The sequence below is a fragment of the Cercospora kikuchii genome (genome assembly GCF_019650295.1).
Source record: "Cercospora kikuchii DNA, contig_00003, whole genome shotgun sequence".
Lineage (NCBI taxonomy): Eukaryota > Fungi > Ascomycota > Dothideomycetes > Mycosphaerellales > Mycosphaerellaceae > Cercospora > Cercospora kikuchii.
In genome coordinates, this window is record NW_025408584.1 from 3718366 (window position 1) to 3737364 (window position 18999).

At 52.8% G+C, this 18999-nt stretch overlaps 6 protein-coding genes across 6 annotated transcripts; 4 read left to right on the forward strand and 2 right to left on the reverse strand.

Annotated features, from left to right (window-relative positions):
- Window positions 1–390: 390 nt before the first annotated feature.
- CKM354_000583800 (uncharacterized protein) lies at window positions 391–1212 on the forward strand (the record flags this gene model as incomplete). Its single annotated transcript, XM_044801128.1, has 2 exons — window positions 391–513; window positions 565–1212. The coding sequence occupies 2 exons, from the start codon at window positions 391–393 to the stop codon at window positions 1210–1212; spliced, it is 771 nt and encodes a 256-aa protein (XP_044657063.1).
- Window positions 1213–1796: 584 nt separating this feature from the next.
- Window positions 1797–2681, forward strand: CKM354_000583900 (uncharacterized protein; the record flags this gene model as incomplete). Its single annotated transcript, XM_044801129.1, has 1 exon — window positions 1797–2681. One exon carries the CDS (start codon window positions 1797–1799, stop codon window positions 2679–2681), a length of 885 nt encoding a protein of 294 aa, XP_044657064.1.
- Window positions 2682–3204: 523 nt separating this feature from the next.
- CKM354_000584000 (uncharacterized protein) lies at window positions 3205–3708 on the reverse strand (the record flags this gene model as incomplete). Its single annotated transcript, XM_044801130.1, has 2 exons — window positions 3205–3423; window positions 3487–3708. 2 exons carry the CDS (start codon window positions 3706–3708, stop codon window positions 3205–3207), a joined length of 441 nt encoding a protein of 146 aa, XP_044657065.1.
- A 3732-nt stretch (window positions 3709–7440) lies between these two features.
- CKM354_000584100 (uncharacterized protein) lies at window positions 7441–10838 on the forward strand (the record flags this gene model as incomplete). Its single annotated transcript, XM_044801131.1, has 2 exons — window positions 7441–7828; window positions 7885–10838. 2 exons carry the CDS (start codon window positions 7441–7443, stop codon window positions 10836–10838), a joined length of 3342 nt encoding a protein of 1113 aa, XP_044657066.1.
- A 1356-nt stretch (window positions 10839–12194) lies between these two features.
- CKM354_000584200 (uncharacterized protein) lies at window positions 12195–13822 on the reverse strand (the record flags this gene model as incomplete). Its single annotated transcript, XM_044801132.1, has 4 exons — window positions 12195–13013; window positions 13071–13365; window positions 13418–13631; window positions 13690–13822. The coding sequence occupies 4 exons, from the start codon at window positions 13820–13822 to the stop codon at window positions 12195–12197; spliced, it is 1461 nt and encodes a 486-aa protein (XP_044657067.1).
- A 1840-nt stretch (window positions 13823–15662) lies between these two features.
- Window positions 15663–18272, forward strand: CKM354_000584300 (uncharacterized protein; the record flags this gene model as incomplete). The annotated part of the gene is made up of 1 exon (XM_044801133.1): window positions 15663–18272. One exon carries the CDS (start codon window positions 15663–15665, stop codon window positions 18270–18272), a length of 2610 nt encoding a protein of 869 aa, XP_044657068.1.
- Window positions 18273–18999: the final 727 nt, after the last annotated feature.

Genomic DNA, 18999 nt, shown 5'->3' on the forward strand with positions numbered 1-18999 from the left:
AGTCTCTGTTCAGGCCTCGAGAAAGATCTCGCAACTCGCGTAAGTCTTGATGTTTTCTGGGTGCCTCGATTCTGTTTCAGGACTTCGAGCCAGGGAGGGTCAAATGACCTCTGCGAGTAGGGCGCTACCTACAAACGCATACGCCGAGCATCGCTCTGTGGTCAGACTGCCTTAGCTCCTGATCAACCAGTCGGTCCTGCGGATTCTGTTTTGGTGGTCGATGTCGATGGAGGCGCTCGAAAGGTAAGCACAAACGGAGCTGGCGCCGGTGATGGCCAGAGCTCCTTCCTGCACCCTGGTCATCGACGTCAGCATACTCGCAAAATATGCCATTGGCCGATAGCTTCATTCCTGTTCTCTTCCATCACAGTGCAGAGCGCAGCATCGACCATGGCGACACTCCTTACAGCAGCGCGACCCGCCTTGTCTTTCCAGAGTCTGCGTCTGATCGCCAGGCCCAGCCCCTTCACGTTGAGAAGAGCTCTGTCAACGCTCCCAAACAACGAGCATATCGTATGCATAAATAGAGCTCGAAGGAGTACTGACAATAGCTGACTTGTACAGTATGTTCACAATGTCCCAAACTCGTCCACCAAACAGTATCTCCTATCGTACCTCCCCAATGAGCCACCGATTGCGTCTCTCGCCATCGGCACCACGACTCAAGTGCCGCCGACCTCGAACTCCCTCCAGGAGAATCCCGAGTTCCTGCAGATCTTGCACTGGGTCATAAAAGACAACGCCGCCAACGATCCCGAAGTTCAAGCTCAAGCTGCCATGTACGCGTCCTCAGCGGGAAGTTCGCTGGGAAGTGGGGGCACCTTCTTCCCCGCCAACCATCCCTCACAGCAGCGACAGCGACGCAAGACGAAAACGAAAGAGTACGGAGGAGGCGGAGGTACTGGCGGAGATGGAGCTGGCGGGGCCAGTGCCCAAGGCGGAATGGGCGGCGCTGGGAGGGGCGGGTACATCCACGTTAGTGATCAGAGATATCCGCCCGATTTTGGCCGCGTTGCCTACCCTGAGGATATTTTTGGCAGCCTGGAGCTCGACTCCCATGGCAACTTTGTGGATGGCACCGGGAGATATCAAGCGGGCAACACCTACCGGGTTGTCACGAACGAGGGAATCTTGGGGTTGAGTGCATACCTTCGGGAACGACTTGTTGAAAAGTTGAAAGAGCTGGATGCTCAAGCGAGACAAAACCCGTGAAAGTCTGGTATGCCGATACCGCCGGAGCCTTGCAAAGCCGACGATGCCGATTGTTACCTCTTTCTCAAGTGTCATTGGACCACTGACCAAGTCACACCATGGAATTGGTATGCGACAGCTGTCGCGGCGCCTTCATCAGAGGTACGCATTTGCCATGGCCGGGTCATCGCTCGCTTTGGCGCTCTGTGCGTGACTGCGCTTCAAACTCGATTGGTCGGAGACTCCCGTCGATCGAAGACGTACGAAGATATTGTCAACTTTCGAATCTGCGAGCGTCCAAAGCGCTTACGCACAAGGTACCGCTGGTTCTGAAGTCACAGGCGCGCTTGACATAGTTCGCCGATGACAGCCACTTTACTGAGATCTTCGACTTTGCCTGGTCTCTCGGTGCACGGCCGACTGTCCGCTGTCAGGAACGCATCGCATACATCGCTATGGAACACGAGCAGCGACATCAGGTACACATCATCCGTTGATATAAAGAAATTTGCTGTGGACAAGAGCAGTGTATTCAGCTTCGTTTTTACTGCAAGGCAGTAGACGATCACGACTTGGAAGCGTCGCCAGAAAACTGGATTGAAAATATGGACTCGGATTCTCTTGACCAGTCCTGCACAGCTTCAACGGCACTTACAGATCTATCACGTTTCGAGCTTGCGGCAAGGCAAGAGTCACTCCCTCGGTCATTTAGACTGGACTACTTAACTCTGAGGGTGGAGCGGCTACATCTAGGGCCACGTTCTGACCACTACGATGGCAACCCGCTTGTTCCTCCTCACTTCTCGGTCGCGCCTGCCATGACACGGGTAGAAGACGTGTACAGATCGGATCCGTTGTCGAACAACAGAATGGAGGTGTGGGGACGCCGGAATCGTATCATCAGGCGCAAAATTAAGGACCTTCTGACTCGTCTTCCTTGGCTAGCATCGGGTCTCGGCCGATATGGACTATACATCTGTGGCGCTCCTGAACAGGTCTTGTATCGCCCGGACGCATCTGGCAACGATCGGAATTCAGGAAGAGATCGCATGATGGTTTTGATGGTCGAGTTGAAGCCTGAAGAGCAACAACAATGGCTATTCCTGCAACTCCACTTGGAGAGGTTTCTGAGAAAAGCAAATATCGAAAGGTGTCGTGGTGTGTGCATCCGATATTACATCAAAGCACCTGGATCGAGAGAGCCTTCGCCTGACCCGCCGCCACGAGATGGCTTTCACAATTCGGATGCCTATCGCAACGACGACGGCAGTGACTCTCCTCCTTATCCGAGCCTATCGAGATTTGACGAGGAGCTTAGGCCGTTGTTGTCAGACGAGGAGGAGTCAGACAGCAGAGACACAGCGGATGAGATCGATGCCAGCAGCACTGTTGAAGTCCGAGGTTCAGAGAGTGCAAGCACATCAGGGTATGAAGAGATCGTCTGGGAATATCGGCCTGCACCTGCCTCAGCTCAGACTAGAAGGGCATGAGTGGAGCTGCGCTGCACCGCTTTCCAACATCTACTCATAGTAGACTGAAGTTGTCAAATCAATGACATGTGGCAATCTCTGAATGCAACTACCTCTGAGTGCAACGGCAGGTCGCTAAGCCAATCGGCAAAGCTTTTCATGCGTCGAGAGCCATTCTGGATAGGCGCACGCACTCAGAGGGAGTCGCATTTAGAGGTAGCCACGGTTAATTGCACTACCTTGAGTCGAGAAAAAGCGCACAGGGGAACCTGATTGAGCCTCAGTGCTCAAGCCAAATGGACAAGACACAGGATCAAAATACTCTTGTTCGTTCAGAAGTGGCCAGACTCGGTCCGAACAAAGTAGAGTTGCGAGAAGGCATACACGAAAAAGTTTTTAGGAAGAATTACATTATCATTTCTCTCATGTTCTATCGTACAATGCGGCCGTGTCTCTCATCGTGCATGCATGCCATCATCATACTGTTGCTGCTTTTGATCTTTGGTAGGTTGCGACACATCGTGGTAGGTGGGGTTTTCGTCGTCTAACCCATGAACTCAATCGAGCGCTTTGATGCACGAAGACCGCAGACGCCGGAGTCGACGCGGGTCACTTGAGCATCAATTCTTCCAACTTCCACGGCCCGCCCGCCAGTCAACGTGTTCAATGCAGCTTTGGAGAGGTTGAGGCCGTCGCCGGAGCGGTCTATGCCCACGACGTTGATGCTTCGGCCTTGGTAGGAGACTGTGTAGCAGGCGCCGCACTGGAGAGATCATTTGTTAGCACATGTGTTATGTATGGAGGTATCGTTGCGGATTGAGCTCACCTGAGGAGATCCCCAGCCAGCAATCTCCCATGAACCACCGATGTTTGGGAATGTCGGGATGGATCCTTGTGTGCTGTAGCCCTTGGTGATCAAGCCAGTGTTGCCGTCGCTGCAGGAAACGGCAGTCAAGCTGCGGGCAGCATTGTCGTAGCCTTCGTCGTAGCTAACGGTGGTGGCGGTTGCGAGAGCCGCGATGGAGAGGAGTGCTGCAGTGAACTTCATTTTGATGCGTGGTATGCTGAGATGTTGAGATGCTGGATTCCTGATTGAGATGTAGCTGTTTTGTGGTGAGGAATGCTTGTTGTGCTGATGGGAGAGGGAGAGGAAGTAGGAAGAACCTGTCTAATATACTTGCCATCTGCTCCACTTGAGGACGACACTGATGGAAAGAATCAGGTGGCAATCGGTGAGAGTGACTTCTCTCTCGCGTCTTGGTCCCTGTTCGAAGAGTACCAGTGCAGTGCAGTGGGCAGGCAATACGAGGCACACTTTCCTCTTTGCAGCGGCCGCAGCAGCAGTAACAGCACAGCAATAGCAGCTATAGTCAGCGGTCTGGAAAGCGAGATCCGAACACGGGACGCGTGAGTGGAGGAAGGTGGCATTGCTTCAGCCGATCTTTGTCATTCTTACTCCAAGCGTACTCCTGGCAGCGTGTCGTGTGCGAGGATGGAGGGTCGGCGAGCTGCACGCAAGCGTCAGCGTCAGATGCACAGCACAGCTGTGAGCTATTTGGAGCATGCGAGCTAGTACACTTTGATCGCTTTATGGCAGCTCTTGGCGGAGGGCAAAGGTGGATGTCGTGGGCCAGCTACCGTCGTAGTCTACTATTGATAGCTTCTAGCTGCGACGCTGGATTGCCGCACGTGTGCTGGTCGTATGGAGGAATGTCGGAGTCGCATGACATGTCACGGTGGTATCGTCGTCGTCGACCTCGCCGGACCTTCTCACCATTCTGTTGATGTCTGTTTTGTTCTACGCGGGCCGATCTTGCCTTGACTCGGGATGGTTTCTCGCAGACCCAGCCGTGATCGGAGACAGCCACGTCAAAGCTGCCGAGGAAACACGACCTCGTCCTATTGATAGTGCTTGGCCTCGACGCGTCTGCCCACCTGGTCAACTCAGTATCGCTGCCTACTGTATACAGCATACGGCAGCCGGAGAAATGCTCACCGACAAGGTCCAGCAAACCCCGCCGCACGGCCTGCGCGGCGCTGTGTCATGGTACGGAAAGCCTTTTTGACCGCGAGCTCCGAGAGTCTGAACGACGAGACGACTGCACACGCGGCGAGAGTGATGATGTGTCACCTGTGAAGACGGCAGGCTCTGGGATATACCACGCTCCACACCCATGTATACACGGGTGGCGGGAAGCCAGCAGAGGCCAGCAAAAGGCAGAGGCCGTGCGAACTCGCAGGCATGCGGAAGACGGCAGCTCTCAAGAGCAGTGCAGCGCGCACCATGGACGCTCGTCAACTTTCGACATCTTCCAGCTTTGTGACTTCCACCTGTCAGCGCCCTGCTGTGCAGTATTGGCAGTCCCGTCTTGTGCTCACTGCCGCAGGACATCCGAACTCCATGGCGCATGGCTACATGACACGGATCGCCGCAGCACAGCTTCGATATCGTATCTCCGTTCGCCGGTTCACGTTTCTCGCAGGACTACCTCCTACTGAGGCAGCCCAGATGATGGCCTTTCCTAGGAGGCATTCGTGTCCACGGCAAACGAAGACAGCCCGAACCGTGGATACTTCGGAAAGCACCTATCTCTGAGTGCGAGCGCCTAACCAGATTGGCTCTCAACCCCATGAAAAACCTCGATCATTGGCTAGGCGACCTTCGTTTGCAATCAGAGGACGTTACATTCAGAGGTAGCTACGGTTAGGCTGCTGTCGTGCCAGACGGGCTCACTGCTTGGCTTGGACCTCGAGCAGGGATCAATATTGAAAGAGATGCGGTAGCTGTTCCTACACACAGCTACCTGGGAAGTCGAAGATGGGTCAGATGATAGTCTCTCCCGTTCTGGTGCGCCACTATAGGCTCTCAATGTTGGCCAAGCCCCCAACGCTAACCATATAAGCCGCGAACACCACATGTCCAGTAACGAGCACTGCTTTTTTTATTGGCCACAGAGTGGTTTCTCAACGTCTTCCGAGAGTGCTCTCAGCTACAGGGGCCTACAAAGACACTCTTTGGGTACTGCATGACATGGCAATACGACTGGCCATTGATCATTTGCACCCCATATTCACCTTTGAGTTCTAGTCTCCCAGTCAGTGTTTTGGTAGACGAATACGGACGTTCAAGAACACCATACTGTACACTTCGTTGCCAGTACACCCTCTTCCATCGAAGAAAGTCATATCGCAATGGTTATCGATCTTGGAGTCCGGGAGCACGTAGTTCATACTGATGTCTGGTAGATCCAATTGTCAATCGACGCTCACTGTGCATATCTAAGATCTTGCGGAACTCACTGGCGATCGGAAGCATGTCCCATTCTTCACACTCGTTCTTCGGGATCTTGCGGTGGTATCGGCCTTTACCGCCGAACTTGTGGCGAACGATTAGCGGATGCGTTGGAGCCACGACCGTCGTTCGGCGAATACACTTACAAATTGGTGCTCTGAATTACCTGGATTCAAGTCAGTCACGATCTTCACCAGAGTCCTGAGAGTTGGAAATAACTTACCTTGACAGTGCTGCCAATCGAACGTTTGCTGGGTTCACATGTCAGTAGGCGAATATCAACCAAGGCAGATCGAAAGGCCCCTCGAACCTGATAGAGAAACACTGAGACATATTCTTCCGCACGCTTTTTCACCTTCACAGCTGTGTTCACGAACCAAGACACAGGGTCGAACAGTTCCAAGATCGTGTCCACTTTGCTGACTTTGCATCCGGGCTCGTGTTTGACGCACTGAGGCAGATGGTGCGGGTCTAGCAATGGTGGTTCTTCCGCTCGTCGCAGTATAGCGTTGTTGCGTTCATTGTGCGATATACGCCCTGATAGAGAGGATGAGCAGGTCAGCATGCAGCAATGCCCAGAGTCGTGATCAAGGCATCGGACGATCATGCTCCAGATCGACTTGACTTACCATTCTCTGTCGCCCAAGACCGAGAGAGCAGCACCAAGACCGAGATGATCCAGCACCTTGCGAGCATTTTGCAGTCCTCAAGTCGGCGATCGAGGCTAGAAAGACGGCGAGAGCAAGGACTGATGCAGGAAATTTGCGACGGATCTGGCCGGGCCAGTGGTGACCTCTGACCTTTGAAGTATTTGAGTAACATTATGGGCTCACTGTGGTGGCGAGCTGGCCAGGGTATACTTTCGGGAACAGTCGGCGGAGAAGGACGGCTCGGCAAGGAATATGGGACTGATATGCCGAGACCACAAAACTGCGAGCCGACAAATTGTTGCCGGCTCAGAATCCGCAGAGAGTGGAGAGAGAAAGCAAATCTTTTTATGCAGAAGGAGGAGCTCCGTAGCCCACGAGGTTGGCTAAGGTCGAAAACGGGCCTTAAGGGATTATCGGAGATGCGACTAGTGATCGCAAGTAACCAGCGCCTTCTCCAAAAACGCAAGACATTCTGTGCTTCTAAGCCTAGCAAAGAGGTGCAGTGGCTCAGCCGTGAGCTGTCTGAGACACCATTGCTTGTGTACCTCAAGCCGACGACTTTCGGCGACGATTCGACAAGGAATATGGGACTGGTATGCCGAGACCACAAAATGGCGAGCCGACATTTTGTTGCCGGTTCAGGAACACAGAGATAGTGGACAGGTACCACGCGACATTTTGAATACGATGCCGGTCAAGCCGAGGAATACTTTTGTTCGACGCCTCTCGCATGTTCTCCGCTGAATCTTTGCAGTCCATCCGCTCGCCACATATCGAGAGCCGTACACTGTCCACTGCACCCGTCGAATAGTCGCATCGTGTGTCCGCGTTCATCAACATGGCCATCGGGCAGCAGTCGCGTCTGCTGCTCGCCGCTTTGGTGCTATCTGGAACGACCCATGCACAGGTTCAAAATGCGACAAACCACAATCAACAAAATGATACTGCCCCTCGTTTTCAAGATCGCGCTGCCTCGAACAAGGGCAAGTCTGACATGGACGATGACTACATCGGCCCGCTCGACACTGGGGCTTTTCGACGACTTCTTTACCATAGCACCTTTCTGGGCGCTGAAATCGGACGAAGCCTGGCACTCCGCTATAACCCCGAATTCGAAGAGCGATGCCAGAAGGATGTGGAATGTCACCTGGTTCTGCAAGGCCTGACATCATCTGTTACAAAGAAGTCTATTGGCATGGGAGAACCAGTTTGTCCGCACGAGCACTGTGAGTGACCAGCTCTCGCTTCTGAGGAAAACACTGACATGCCCTCTGCCATTCAGGCGATGCCGCGAACTTGGTACAAGTCTGGTCCCATAAGCATATTGCCGCTGTGCAGGAGGCCTTTGCAAGGACCTGGTTACTGGCGGAAAACTTCGGGAGAAACTTTAATCTTGCCCAGTGGGATTCATCATCAGACAAGAACCTCAGAGTGATCTCCATGACACAGCAATGGCTTGATAAGGACCACGTAGACACGAAAAAGCTCGAAAAGGTCAGAAGGTATTGGGCAACCAGCGACCAAGTGCAGAATCCACTTCGTGACTGGTATAACAACCACACCTTGGTGGACAACAGCTACAACTTGACAGACCTTCGCGGGTCACTCTTCATGGAAACACTCTTCAACGGACCTACCTGCCTCGGCGACTCCTACCTGTGTCCCGTTGACCAAACGCAGAGAGACGCCATCATTCCGGTGTTATCGGCCATGAAGGCATCCTATGAGGTTGGAGTTCTGCACGAGTGGAATCCCTTCCGTTCCACGATCTCATACATGCGGGCCAGGAACAGCGGGTGGAAAGATTTGGACGACGTATTGGCGCACAGTAAGATGAAGACGGGGCACCGGAATGAGGCTCTTATGATTATGAAAAAGTTCGCGGACGAAGCTAATGCGAACCATGATGCTCTTCGAGGGGTGTCGGGGAATATGATATACACGACTGAAGTATTTGACCAGTTTACGGGAAGGATCTGGCATGCCAACTTCAGATCGGACGATTCGCGGACCATCGATCCAGGTCTTCGAATGTTGGGTTATGTTCCTCTTGTTGCACAGGAAGATACCGGTATGCCGCTGTTGGGATACGAGTCGACGCGCCACGTGAACGATCTTACACCGATAACGGCTGGCTACTGGCAGATGATAACCGTAGACCCGACACCTGCGGGAAATAGTGTGAATGCGTCCATGACACACGAGAAACGCTCGGAGGAAATCCACATACTTGCACCTGCGGGAGTTGACTGGCATTTGCCTTCAGAAGATGGATTTGTGCCTCGCCCGCCTCTTTTGTCACGACGAGGTCTGAAAGAGGAGACGAAAGTGGACTCGGCATTGCCCTATCGACTGTATCAAGTGCGGACAGGTGCTGAAGGCGGCATCATGACCGACAGCATGGGTAATCCGCTCACACGTACTGTGGAAGTTGAAGACGACCACGAGACTCCTCCAGTAATGCAGTCTACAGACACCACAATTATCCACGGAGGCATGATATCTTTGATGGCTCTCAAATTAAGCACTGCAGCAGGAAAAGCAATTGGTCTGGGCATTCCGTTACAATACGCAGTACATGCTAAGTCCGCTCTGAAAAGCAACATTGTAAGAGGCGAGAAGCACGTGCAATTCGCAGAGTTCGAAGGCGTAGATGCCATTCGCGCAAATAGCCGGGCAGGTCGTCGCTCGTGGTGGCCTGTCAACCGGGAACAGCATGTCCGCAAGCACTGGATTAAGGACGAATTGCGAAAGCAACAGCGTTTTACTAAGGAGTGGGAAGAGGAGCTTTTAGAGCTTGGAACTAAGATCAATCGCATGACTCCCGGCGACACATGGCTTCCCGGACTACGGCAACGGAAACAAGCCGTCGAAAAGGCGTTGGAAAGCTCGAAGAAGACACAACGCGCGTTCAAAGATCTACAGAACCTTCCGAAGATCAATCCGAATCACCCCAACGTGGAAGTACTGACGGCACAAAGAGCCGAGCGTGTCGAGAGTGCGCTTGAGCAGTCAAGGGATACTTTCAGGTTCAGAGAAAGGACCAGGCTGCTCGAGGGTGCGGATCTCTTTCGAGAAGTGTTTAAGCCAGGCACAACTGTGCCCGAGCAAATGCAGAGTGTGGCCGACTCGATAGCTGCGAGAAGAGGCACAAGGCTGGATGAATTGATGGACTTGGGCGCTATTCGACGTTACATCAGGATGGGCTTGCATCGGCCTTCCCCGCGCCTCCATTACGATAGAAAAATGCCCACTGCTTTGGGAGAAGCACAGGTAAGAGCTGCAGATGTTGTGGAAATGCTCGCTCAGGAGTTTGGTGGACTCACTGTAGATGTGGCAGCCCGACACACGCGCGTTCTGGCCCGCATCAGGGAATTTGCCAAAAGTCCAGCGCGTGCGAGGGCAGCCGCTAGGAACACTTTGCGTGCAGTCAAATTACCCAAAGTACCACTGGGGGCAATTGGCAACGTTGCGATGGCGGCTTTTACCATTGGATCCGGCATTGCACAGCTGGTCTCGGAGCTCGAGGATGATGATACTTGCAAGCGACCAACATACAGGACTGAGCTATGGAATTTGGAAGCCGCCGAAATGGACATCATCCTCTCACCTTGTATCAACACAGTTGCTCCCCTTCCGACACCAACGAACATGGAACCTTTGACGGTTATGTTTGGTGGGCCAGAACCCACCGGCGAGGCTTGGGTGCTTCCGGGCGGCATCCCTTACGACAATATCACGACTCACGGTCTCGCATCTTCCAACGCAACTAATCCAAATGGCACGCAGGCAGTCATTCCGAGCAACACCATCGAGGACCAGAACGCCACATCTACAAAGGAGTTCAAATGCCCCATGCCGCCACTTGATCAAGACTACATGTACGGCCGAGCAGAAGCCTTGCCATGTCCCATTCCAACTCCACGAGAATGCAGCATAGACTGGTTCCGCGAACACATCAATGAGATTCCTGTCGGGGTTCGAGGCCCTGACTATTGCGCGACAGGAAACCTCGTTGGCCATGCTCGTGCACAGGCGAATAACTGCTTGCCCGATTTCGGAAGTAAGGAGTGCAAGAAGATGTTTGGGTTGGATGAGAAGACGATTGAAAAGGAGAAGAAGAAAGAAGAGGAGAGACAGAAGAAGGAGGATAAGGAGAATGAGAAGAAGCAGAAGGAGGATGAGAAGAAGCGGAAAGAGGAAGAGGAAAGGAAGAAAGAAGAGGAGGGGAAGTAGTGGCTCAAGTGAGGCAATGCTTGTGCTCCGCGCCTACTTTGGGGCACTGATTAGTAGGCGGACCTGTCTCTGCCTCGATCGAGGTTGGCCGTTGTTTGTAATGTTCCAGGGTCATTTATTACAGTAGGTAGTGAAGTTGATGCTTTTGGTAATCTCCGATCTCTATCATCCTTATATGCCTCGCAACGACTGCAGGCGCGTCAACTTATGCCCAAAGCATGATCTTGAACACATCTACCGCCGGAAAGGTGTCTCTGCCTTGTGCAGCATCTCTGAGGCGCTCTATCTCGATAAGCAAGGCGGCCGAGGACTCCAGTTCACGAGAGATCTCGCAAAGTAAGCGAACTTATCGGCATTTAGTGCTAAGGAAATTGCTTCGTAAGGATAATATTTTATCTAGTTGCGCTTGCGCCAAGAAGTACAATGCCTTGCAGTTCTGTCTCTTCGTTCAAGTAATTTTTATCAACTTCAGGCAATCGTTTACGATATTGTCCTACCTGTCTCTGAAGTGTTTTGAGAGCCTGCTGCTCCAGGTTCCGAACACTTGTTAGCTCTAGGAACGTAGATTTTGTGGGGACACGATGGACTCAAACTCTTGTTTCCATCTTCATCTGAAGTCTCAGGTGCTCGTCGTCCAATTATCCGTTGGCTCGCAGCATGTTACGCCAGCAGAGACAAACCCAATCGAAGAACCCCTCTGTAAGACTTGGACTCTCAAACCTTTCGTGATATTAATGTCGTACTTGGCAGAGCGGCTTAAAGAGAAAGGCAATGTTGCCTTCCGGGATAGGGAGTACTACGAGGCTGATGATTCTCATACACAGGCAGTCTAGAAGTACTCACAAAACCCTCAAATCTTTACAAACCGCGCTCATGTTCGTCTGAAATTGCGACAACTATTCGCGATCTCTCTGCCAGACGGCAATTTCTCAGAGCCAACGTGTGTTAACACGACAGAGATCGAATACGCAGAGTTATACAGAGACGATCCCTTTATTTCATTACCTCCGATAACTTGAACGTCCCAGAGCTACCGATCCTCCATATGTCAAACATCAGATACGTGGAGGGAGGTGGAAGTCTCGATTTGATCCGCTGGTGTTTCTGGTATGCATGGAGCTCGCAAAGCCATCGAGTCACAGGACGACGAGCGGTTGTGCGGGCAACGTCTTATGGAGGCCTCCTTTGGCCTCCTCATGACCACTGTCAGTGCCAAAGTGAATCTGCTCGCCCAGAACTGATACTTGTTTCTATTCGTATGTTCCGACTGCAATCATCCTCTATTGCTGTAGGTTTCGATGATAGAGCATATGTTGTTCCGCGCCTCGGCCCACTCACTCCTGCGAACAAACATGCTCAAATCCTCGCCTTGGGCCTCCACTTCGCATATGAATGTTCTTGCGATTCAGGTACAAGATGATCCACGTCACTCGTATTCACCAAGCCAGGATGCACCTCACTCAAATCCTTCACACCCACCAACTTCATCGCACTTTCAAGCTCATCCCTCAAAATCTCGACCAAATGCTCGGCGCCCTCGGTGCCGTATCCCAAAGCAAACAGGAACGGCCTTCCCATGCCAATAGCCTTCGCGCCCAAGCATAAAGCTTTAAGCATATCACCGCCCCGACGGAAGCCTCCATCGATGTAAATCTCCATTTTGTCAAAGATCTCAGGACACTGTTTGTGGAGTTCCAGAAGGAGAAGAATAGAAGGAGGCGAGTAATCGAGGTTCCTCCCGCCGTGGTTGCTGAGCAGAATGCCTTGTACATTGTATTTCATTGCCATTTTGGCATCAGCGGCGGTTTGTATACCTTTCAGCACGATGGGTAAGTCGGTGAGACTTCGAATCCAGTCGATGTCTTCCCATGTTAGGGCTTGATCGATATATGCTCCCACAGTTTTGGTCAGGCCGCCGCCGCGTTTGCCAAGTGATTCTCCGGTGATGGGGTTGATGGCAATTTCGTCGACGCGAAGGCGTTCGTCGGACTCACGCTTGCCTCGACCTGCAGCGTCTACTGTGATGAAGATGGCGCGCATACCGAGATTCACGGCGTTGGCAATGGCTTGAGCGGTTTTAGGTCGATCTTTGTTCACGTAGAGCTGGAACATGAATGGGTGAGAGGGTGCTTGGGAGATAATCTCGTTTGCGGGATAGGAAGCGTTGCTAGAAACCTGATGACGATGAGGTCAGACGGCTGAAATTTGAACTTCAGATAGCACTTGACCTACAATCTCCAAGATGCCGCTGGATTGCGCTGCACGCGCCAGAGCTTTTTCGCCTTCTGGGTGAATCATTTTTGCAAGGCCACTCGGGCAGATGAATAGCGGGACTTTGACAGGGACACCAAGTATTGTGCTTGATGTATCGATGTGAGCTACGTCTCGCATTACTCGGGGCCTGAACCAGATTCTTTTGAGCATAGATTGGTTCATGTCTCGTGTCCAGCAGTCGGTTGATGCCGTGGAATAGAAGGCGTGAGTCTTGGCTGATGAGGTCTTCGCAGAAACATCTTCGAAATCGTAGCTGACATATATAATAAGTGATTCGGCATATTCTTCATGGCAGGGTCACGTACGCATTGATCACTGTGTGTAGCGGTGGTCTCTCGTTCTCAGGCACGGCCTGCGCAGCGTTCGCAGCTATAGGTACTTGCTTCCAATCCGATGTGATTGTCGCTCGATCGAGATTTCCAACGAAGCAGCCAATTGGTAGCGTATTCTTGACAACTGACGAGGAATGGACCTCCAAATAAGCTGTTGTCGCATCATGGCCAGCATATTTTAGAATCACTGAATTTTGGTAAGAAGCTGCAAGCCATGACGATGTACTAAGCTGCATCGAACGCACAATTTGCTCCTCCAGGATGATCGTCTGCAAAGTTGGTGCAGTCCCAGACCTGATCCTCAATCACAAGCCAGCAGTCGGTTGGAGAATTGTGCTTCGAGATCTCGGAGGTATCAATCAGCTTGACTTCCTCCATTGCGAGCTGTCGGTAAGTCGTGAAGATTCTCGTATATCTGTATACAATCTGTGGAGGACTCAAGGTGGCATTATGAGTTGCTCCGACAATGCTGAATGCATTGTGTTGTTGCAGATAGGCCACGCCGTAATCGGAGCGCTTCTGAGTGGCTCATGGCGATCATCCTTGCCTAGACCGGCAGAATACATCTCGCGACGGCGAATCAGTCGTTCATGTTCAGATTAATGCTAGATCTGGTCATTTGGTCATAACATTGCTGGCCGAGATTTTGAGCGTTGCGTAAGCGCGGAACAGCACGTTCGATGTCTCCATCAGCGCTCAAGCGTGCTTGGCACTGATTCACTCACGAAGGAGATCTTGAGCTAGCGGCGGCTACTCCCGATTGGTCGAGCTTCCTTTTCGACACAACCCCAGACCTCCCCAGCGAAAACGGTCATATAACAGTATCGCTTGTAGATCCGCTTGCGGCGTACCCCCGCCGCTGCTGTGCTCAAATTGCTCAAGTCGTCTGCAGCATAGACAAGCGACGGGGCCGCAATCTTCGATTTCCCTGTGGCAGTAGTTTGAGCAGCTGGTGCAAGCTGGGTTGAAGCTGACATTCACGCTGGTGCTGTTTGTCCATGTTGCCCGGGCCTTCCTGAATGAAGTGAACAGCTGCCACGTGTGGTGTGCTATACAGCTTCGTCTTGTGCTTGGTGAGCATCCAGCCATTTGCACCCCCAAGTAAGCTCCGTCTTCGCTTGGTACATCCCATGAGACAAGCAGCGCTTATTTGTAATGGCTGTGCATGCAGGACGGGGAGCGAACAGCAACGCGGACTTGACCATAATACTCATTCAACAGATGCAGTCTTCGCTTGTGTCGTACATATTTCTGGTCGTTTTCCGGGCTGAAGACAGATACCCAGGTCCAGGATAGCATATATTAATCGCGTATGCAGCCTGGAAGAGCAAGGGATGGCGCCCTAAACGTGTTTCGCCCGCCCCTCGTGGTCGGTCTCCCATAATGACGACGTTGACGACTTCCACGGTACGAACAAACGTCACCGCAGTGAACTGCAGCGCGTGAAGAGTCTCGGGAAGTCTCACACGGCGAATATAGGACTCGCGTGCCCCTCCTCCCTGGGACTGGAGACCAAGACTCTGCTTTGCGCTAGTCATGCACTCAGATCTGCTTCGGGCATGGCGCGGAGAATGTGAGCATGGTCAAGCAGTTGCCGGCTGCTGGCTGCTCTGTCTGTCTCGTTGTGCGACGCTTCTACGGCCTCAGCCATGACGGCGAGTAGGATGCAGCTCGATGGTGCTGATCACTTCCATCGTTCGATGGTCGAGCGTGCAGACTGCAAGACGTGCCAAATGCAGTACCAGCTCGGGGATACGTCAGGCGCGCAGGATGCAGATGTTTAAGAGAAAGTCTAATTATCTCACGATATTCTGCTGCGCTGCTCGACTGTCTGTGCACCGAACGTCGGATCTGCTGAACTCCACAACCATTCCCACTTCACGACCGCCCCGCCTTCTGATCGCCATCCACCACCGCCCACCCATCATCACTCTTCCACCGCCGCCTCACGCTGCGCTCCGCTGCTGCGACATCGCCAGATATCATCTCGCTGCACGACGACGGGCACTGACCCCGAGCGGCACGACTCAGAAACACACACGGACGCAGCATCAGCAGCGAACCCTCGAACTCAATCAGCGACAGACAGTCACGCCTGCCAAGACGACATTCTCGAACTTCCACAGCCTCCGCGCACCTCGCCGCCCGCCGGCACATGTCCACTTGCGCGCCCTGGGCTGAGGGCTGCTCGTGAGCCTGGTCGTCGCGGCCAGTTTCCATGCCCGCCATGACGTCCGCGCTCGATGACGAGGATCTGGCACTGTCGATAGCACCAACACCTGCCGGACGCCGTAACTCACGCGATGACCGACCGCAACAGCAGCCCCAGCCGCCTCAGGCGCATTCGGCAACGCCGGTCATGCGCTCGTCGGCGAATCCGCAGCATGTCAAAGCAATGACTAGACTGGGCCAGTACAATGTTGTCAAGACGCTAGGAGAAGGGTCATTCGGCAAGGTGAAGCTCGCCACGCATGCTGTCACTGGCCAGAAGGTGGCGCTGAAAATAATATCTCGGCGCAAGCTGGTGACGCGAGATATGGCTGGGCGTATCGAACGTGAGATACAGTATCTCCAACTGCTACGCCATCCACACATCATCAAACTGTACACCGTTATCACCACACCTACTGATATCATCATGGTGTTGGAGTATGCCGGTGGTGAGCTCTTCGACTACATTGTGCAGCACGGCAAGATGCAGGAGCGAAAGGCCCGAACATTCTTCCAGCAGATAATATGCGCTGTGGAGTACTGCCATCGCCACAAGATCGTGCACCGCGATCTGAAACCAGAGAATTTGCTGCTTGACGACCAACTCAATGTCAAGATTGCCGATTTCGGGTTGAGCAACATCATGACCGATGGCAATTTCCTCAAAACGAGCTGTGGTAGCCCGAACTACGCCGCGCCAGAAGTCATTAGCGGTAAGCTGTATGCCGGTCCCGAGGTAGACGTCTGGAGTTGTGGTGTCATTCTCTACGTCTTGCTTGTTGGAAGGTTGCCATTCGACGACGAGTACATTCCGGCGCTTTTCAAGAAGATTGCTCAAGGCCAATACCATATACCTCCATATCTATCACCAGGCGCGACGCGGTTGATCAAATCGATGTTGCAAGTCAACCCAGTGAACAGAATCGGAATCGCAGACATTCGCTTGGATCCATGGTTCCAGGAGGACCTTGCCGAGTATCTTGCCGTTCCCCCGGAGGAATTCTTCGACACTGGTGTTGACCCAACCAAGTCCATTGATCCTGCTACGCTTGGAAAGGGCAAGCCGGCTGTGGTTCAGGAGAAGATTCATCAAAGCGTTGTCGGCAAGCTTGGCAAGACAATGGGTTATGCTGCAGATGATGTGCAAGAAGCATTACAGAAGGATGAGCCGAGTGCCATCAAGGATGCGTATCTGATCGTACGAGAGAACGTGATACAGGCGGCAAATCCTGCGCTACAAAGAGCCATTCCAGATTATCCAAACTCCCCGCCCGTTAATCCCGGAAGCCTAATCGCAATGACTCCACCGCCTAAGAAGCAGCCTACTCCTACACCTCAACGAAGGCCCGCGCAATCACCTCTGGACCATCCCCGTCATGGCTCCACTGGATCTGGCTCGCTCATGGAAGCACGTTCGCCCGCGTCCACCATCGCGATTCTGCCTTCATCGTTACCTAGCTACCACGCGGCATATATGCGTGGTCATATCAATAAATCGCAATCTCCAACTACTGGCGATGACGACCCTGACGGGAAGCCACGCACGAAAGAGGAACAGGAGGCCACTGCAAGGCGACTTAAACCACATAGCCGAAGCTCTACAAATCTTGCTCGAAGCGACAAGCCTGATCTCGATATGACAAAAATACCGGAGGGCAGGCCGAAGAAGCAGCGACCGACCAAATGGCAGTTTGGCATCAGGAGTCGCAACTCACCTGCTGAAGCCATGTTGGCAATTTATCGCGCGTTGCACAAGATGGGAGCTGTCTGGGAAGTGCAGCCGCCAAAAGAGCACGAATCTGGCAGTGGGGACGCAAGCCCAGAGCGTGGCAGTGACAACAGAACCCGCAGCAATAGTCCGGAGTATAGTGATTCCGACCCAGGCTCGGGGACAGACCCTGAGTACGCGACCCACGAGGAACAGGAACGGCGACGTGCAAAGCGCCGCCAAAATGGAGAGAACGCCCGCGGCAGAGAGCGATATGGACGCTGGAACGATTATGGCTATGAGAACATTCCGGAAGACCCTTGGATCATCAATGCCCGGTTCAAGAAGGAGGGCATGTTTCCGCCAGGCGTTCCACATCCTGCTTCCGCGCACAGCTCTCAGGTCAACCTGCACCACGATCAGAGGAAGTCGAGTTCGGCAGCTGTGTCTATGACGGGCAACAGCTCCGGACACCATACTCCGAGCTTGAGTGCTAGCGCTGAAAACATTGCTGCGGCTGGTCCTGCTCACGGCAGTGCGGCCGGATCCCTCCGCAACTCCATTGCAGGCAGCGAAGTTCCAAAGGCACAGGAGAGTGTATGGGTGTATATGACCATCCAGCTGTATGCGATAGAGAAAGACTTCTACCTCGTGGACTTCAAGTGTGCGGGCTACGAGAGACTTATACGCCGGTACAGCTATGAGACCAGCGGCAGCAACGAAAGTGATGCCATCCGCGTGGACAACGCACCGGACGGTTATGATTCTGAGGATGTGGAGGTTGATGAAGCCGGAGAAGAATTGATCGGCGCTGGTCGCACAGGAGATGAGAAGGAGATTACTAGTCCCTTCCCCTTCTTAGACGTGGCGAGTAGGCTTATCATAGCATTGGCTGAGGCGAACGATTAGATAGATGCGAACTGGCAACAGGACAAAGATGCATGCATTCCTCAAGCGAGCTGGTCAGGCTAGCTATGATATACAATTGAAATGAGAATTCATAGCCTATGTTTCTCCCACGAGGGGGCTCGGAAAGTTGGAGCAATGGAGAGTTTGCCATTGCCTTGCATTGCACATAGCCTTACGCACGGACACTATGATATTGTATAGGCAGTGGAAGATCGGCGCAACAAGCACTTCCAAGCTTCGTTGCGATGACACTGTGAATCTTGCCTTCTCAGGCGTTGGTTGAGAATTCCAGCCTAATTACTGGACATTGACACTGATCGATCCCTGCACTTCCATTACGAGCCCTGCGATCCGGTTTCGACTCGGTCGGGCGTTGTCAGCACTCGTTCGTCCGACGTTATACGACCGTGGCTAGCTCTGAATGCAACGACCTCTGAGTGCAAGCGCCTAGTCAACTAGATTGGCTCTCAATCCATGAAAACCTTTGCTGATTGGCTTAGAGACCTGCGATTGCACTCAGAGGTAGTTGCATTCAGAGGTATACCACGGTTATTGCTCACTCGGACTTTTGTTCATCTTCGTTCGTCTGGTGTCGTAAGCAACTCGCAAACGACCAGCCAATGCTTCATCGTCATTGACACGGAGTTTGCGGCAACAGAAGTGTGATCTGTACTAACAAACAGTGACATCATGTATCGCTCACGGTACGAACGGGTGAGAAGATGCG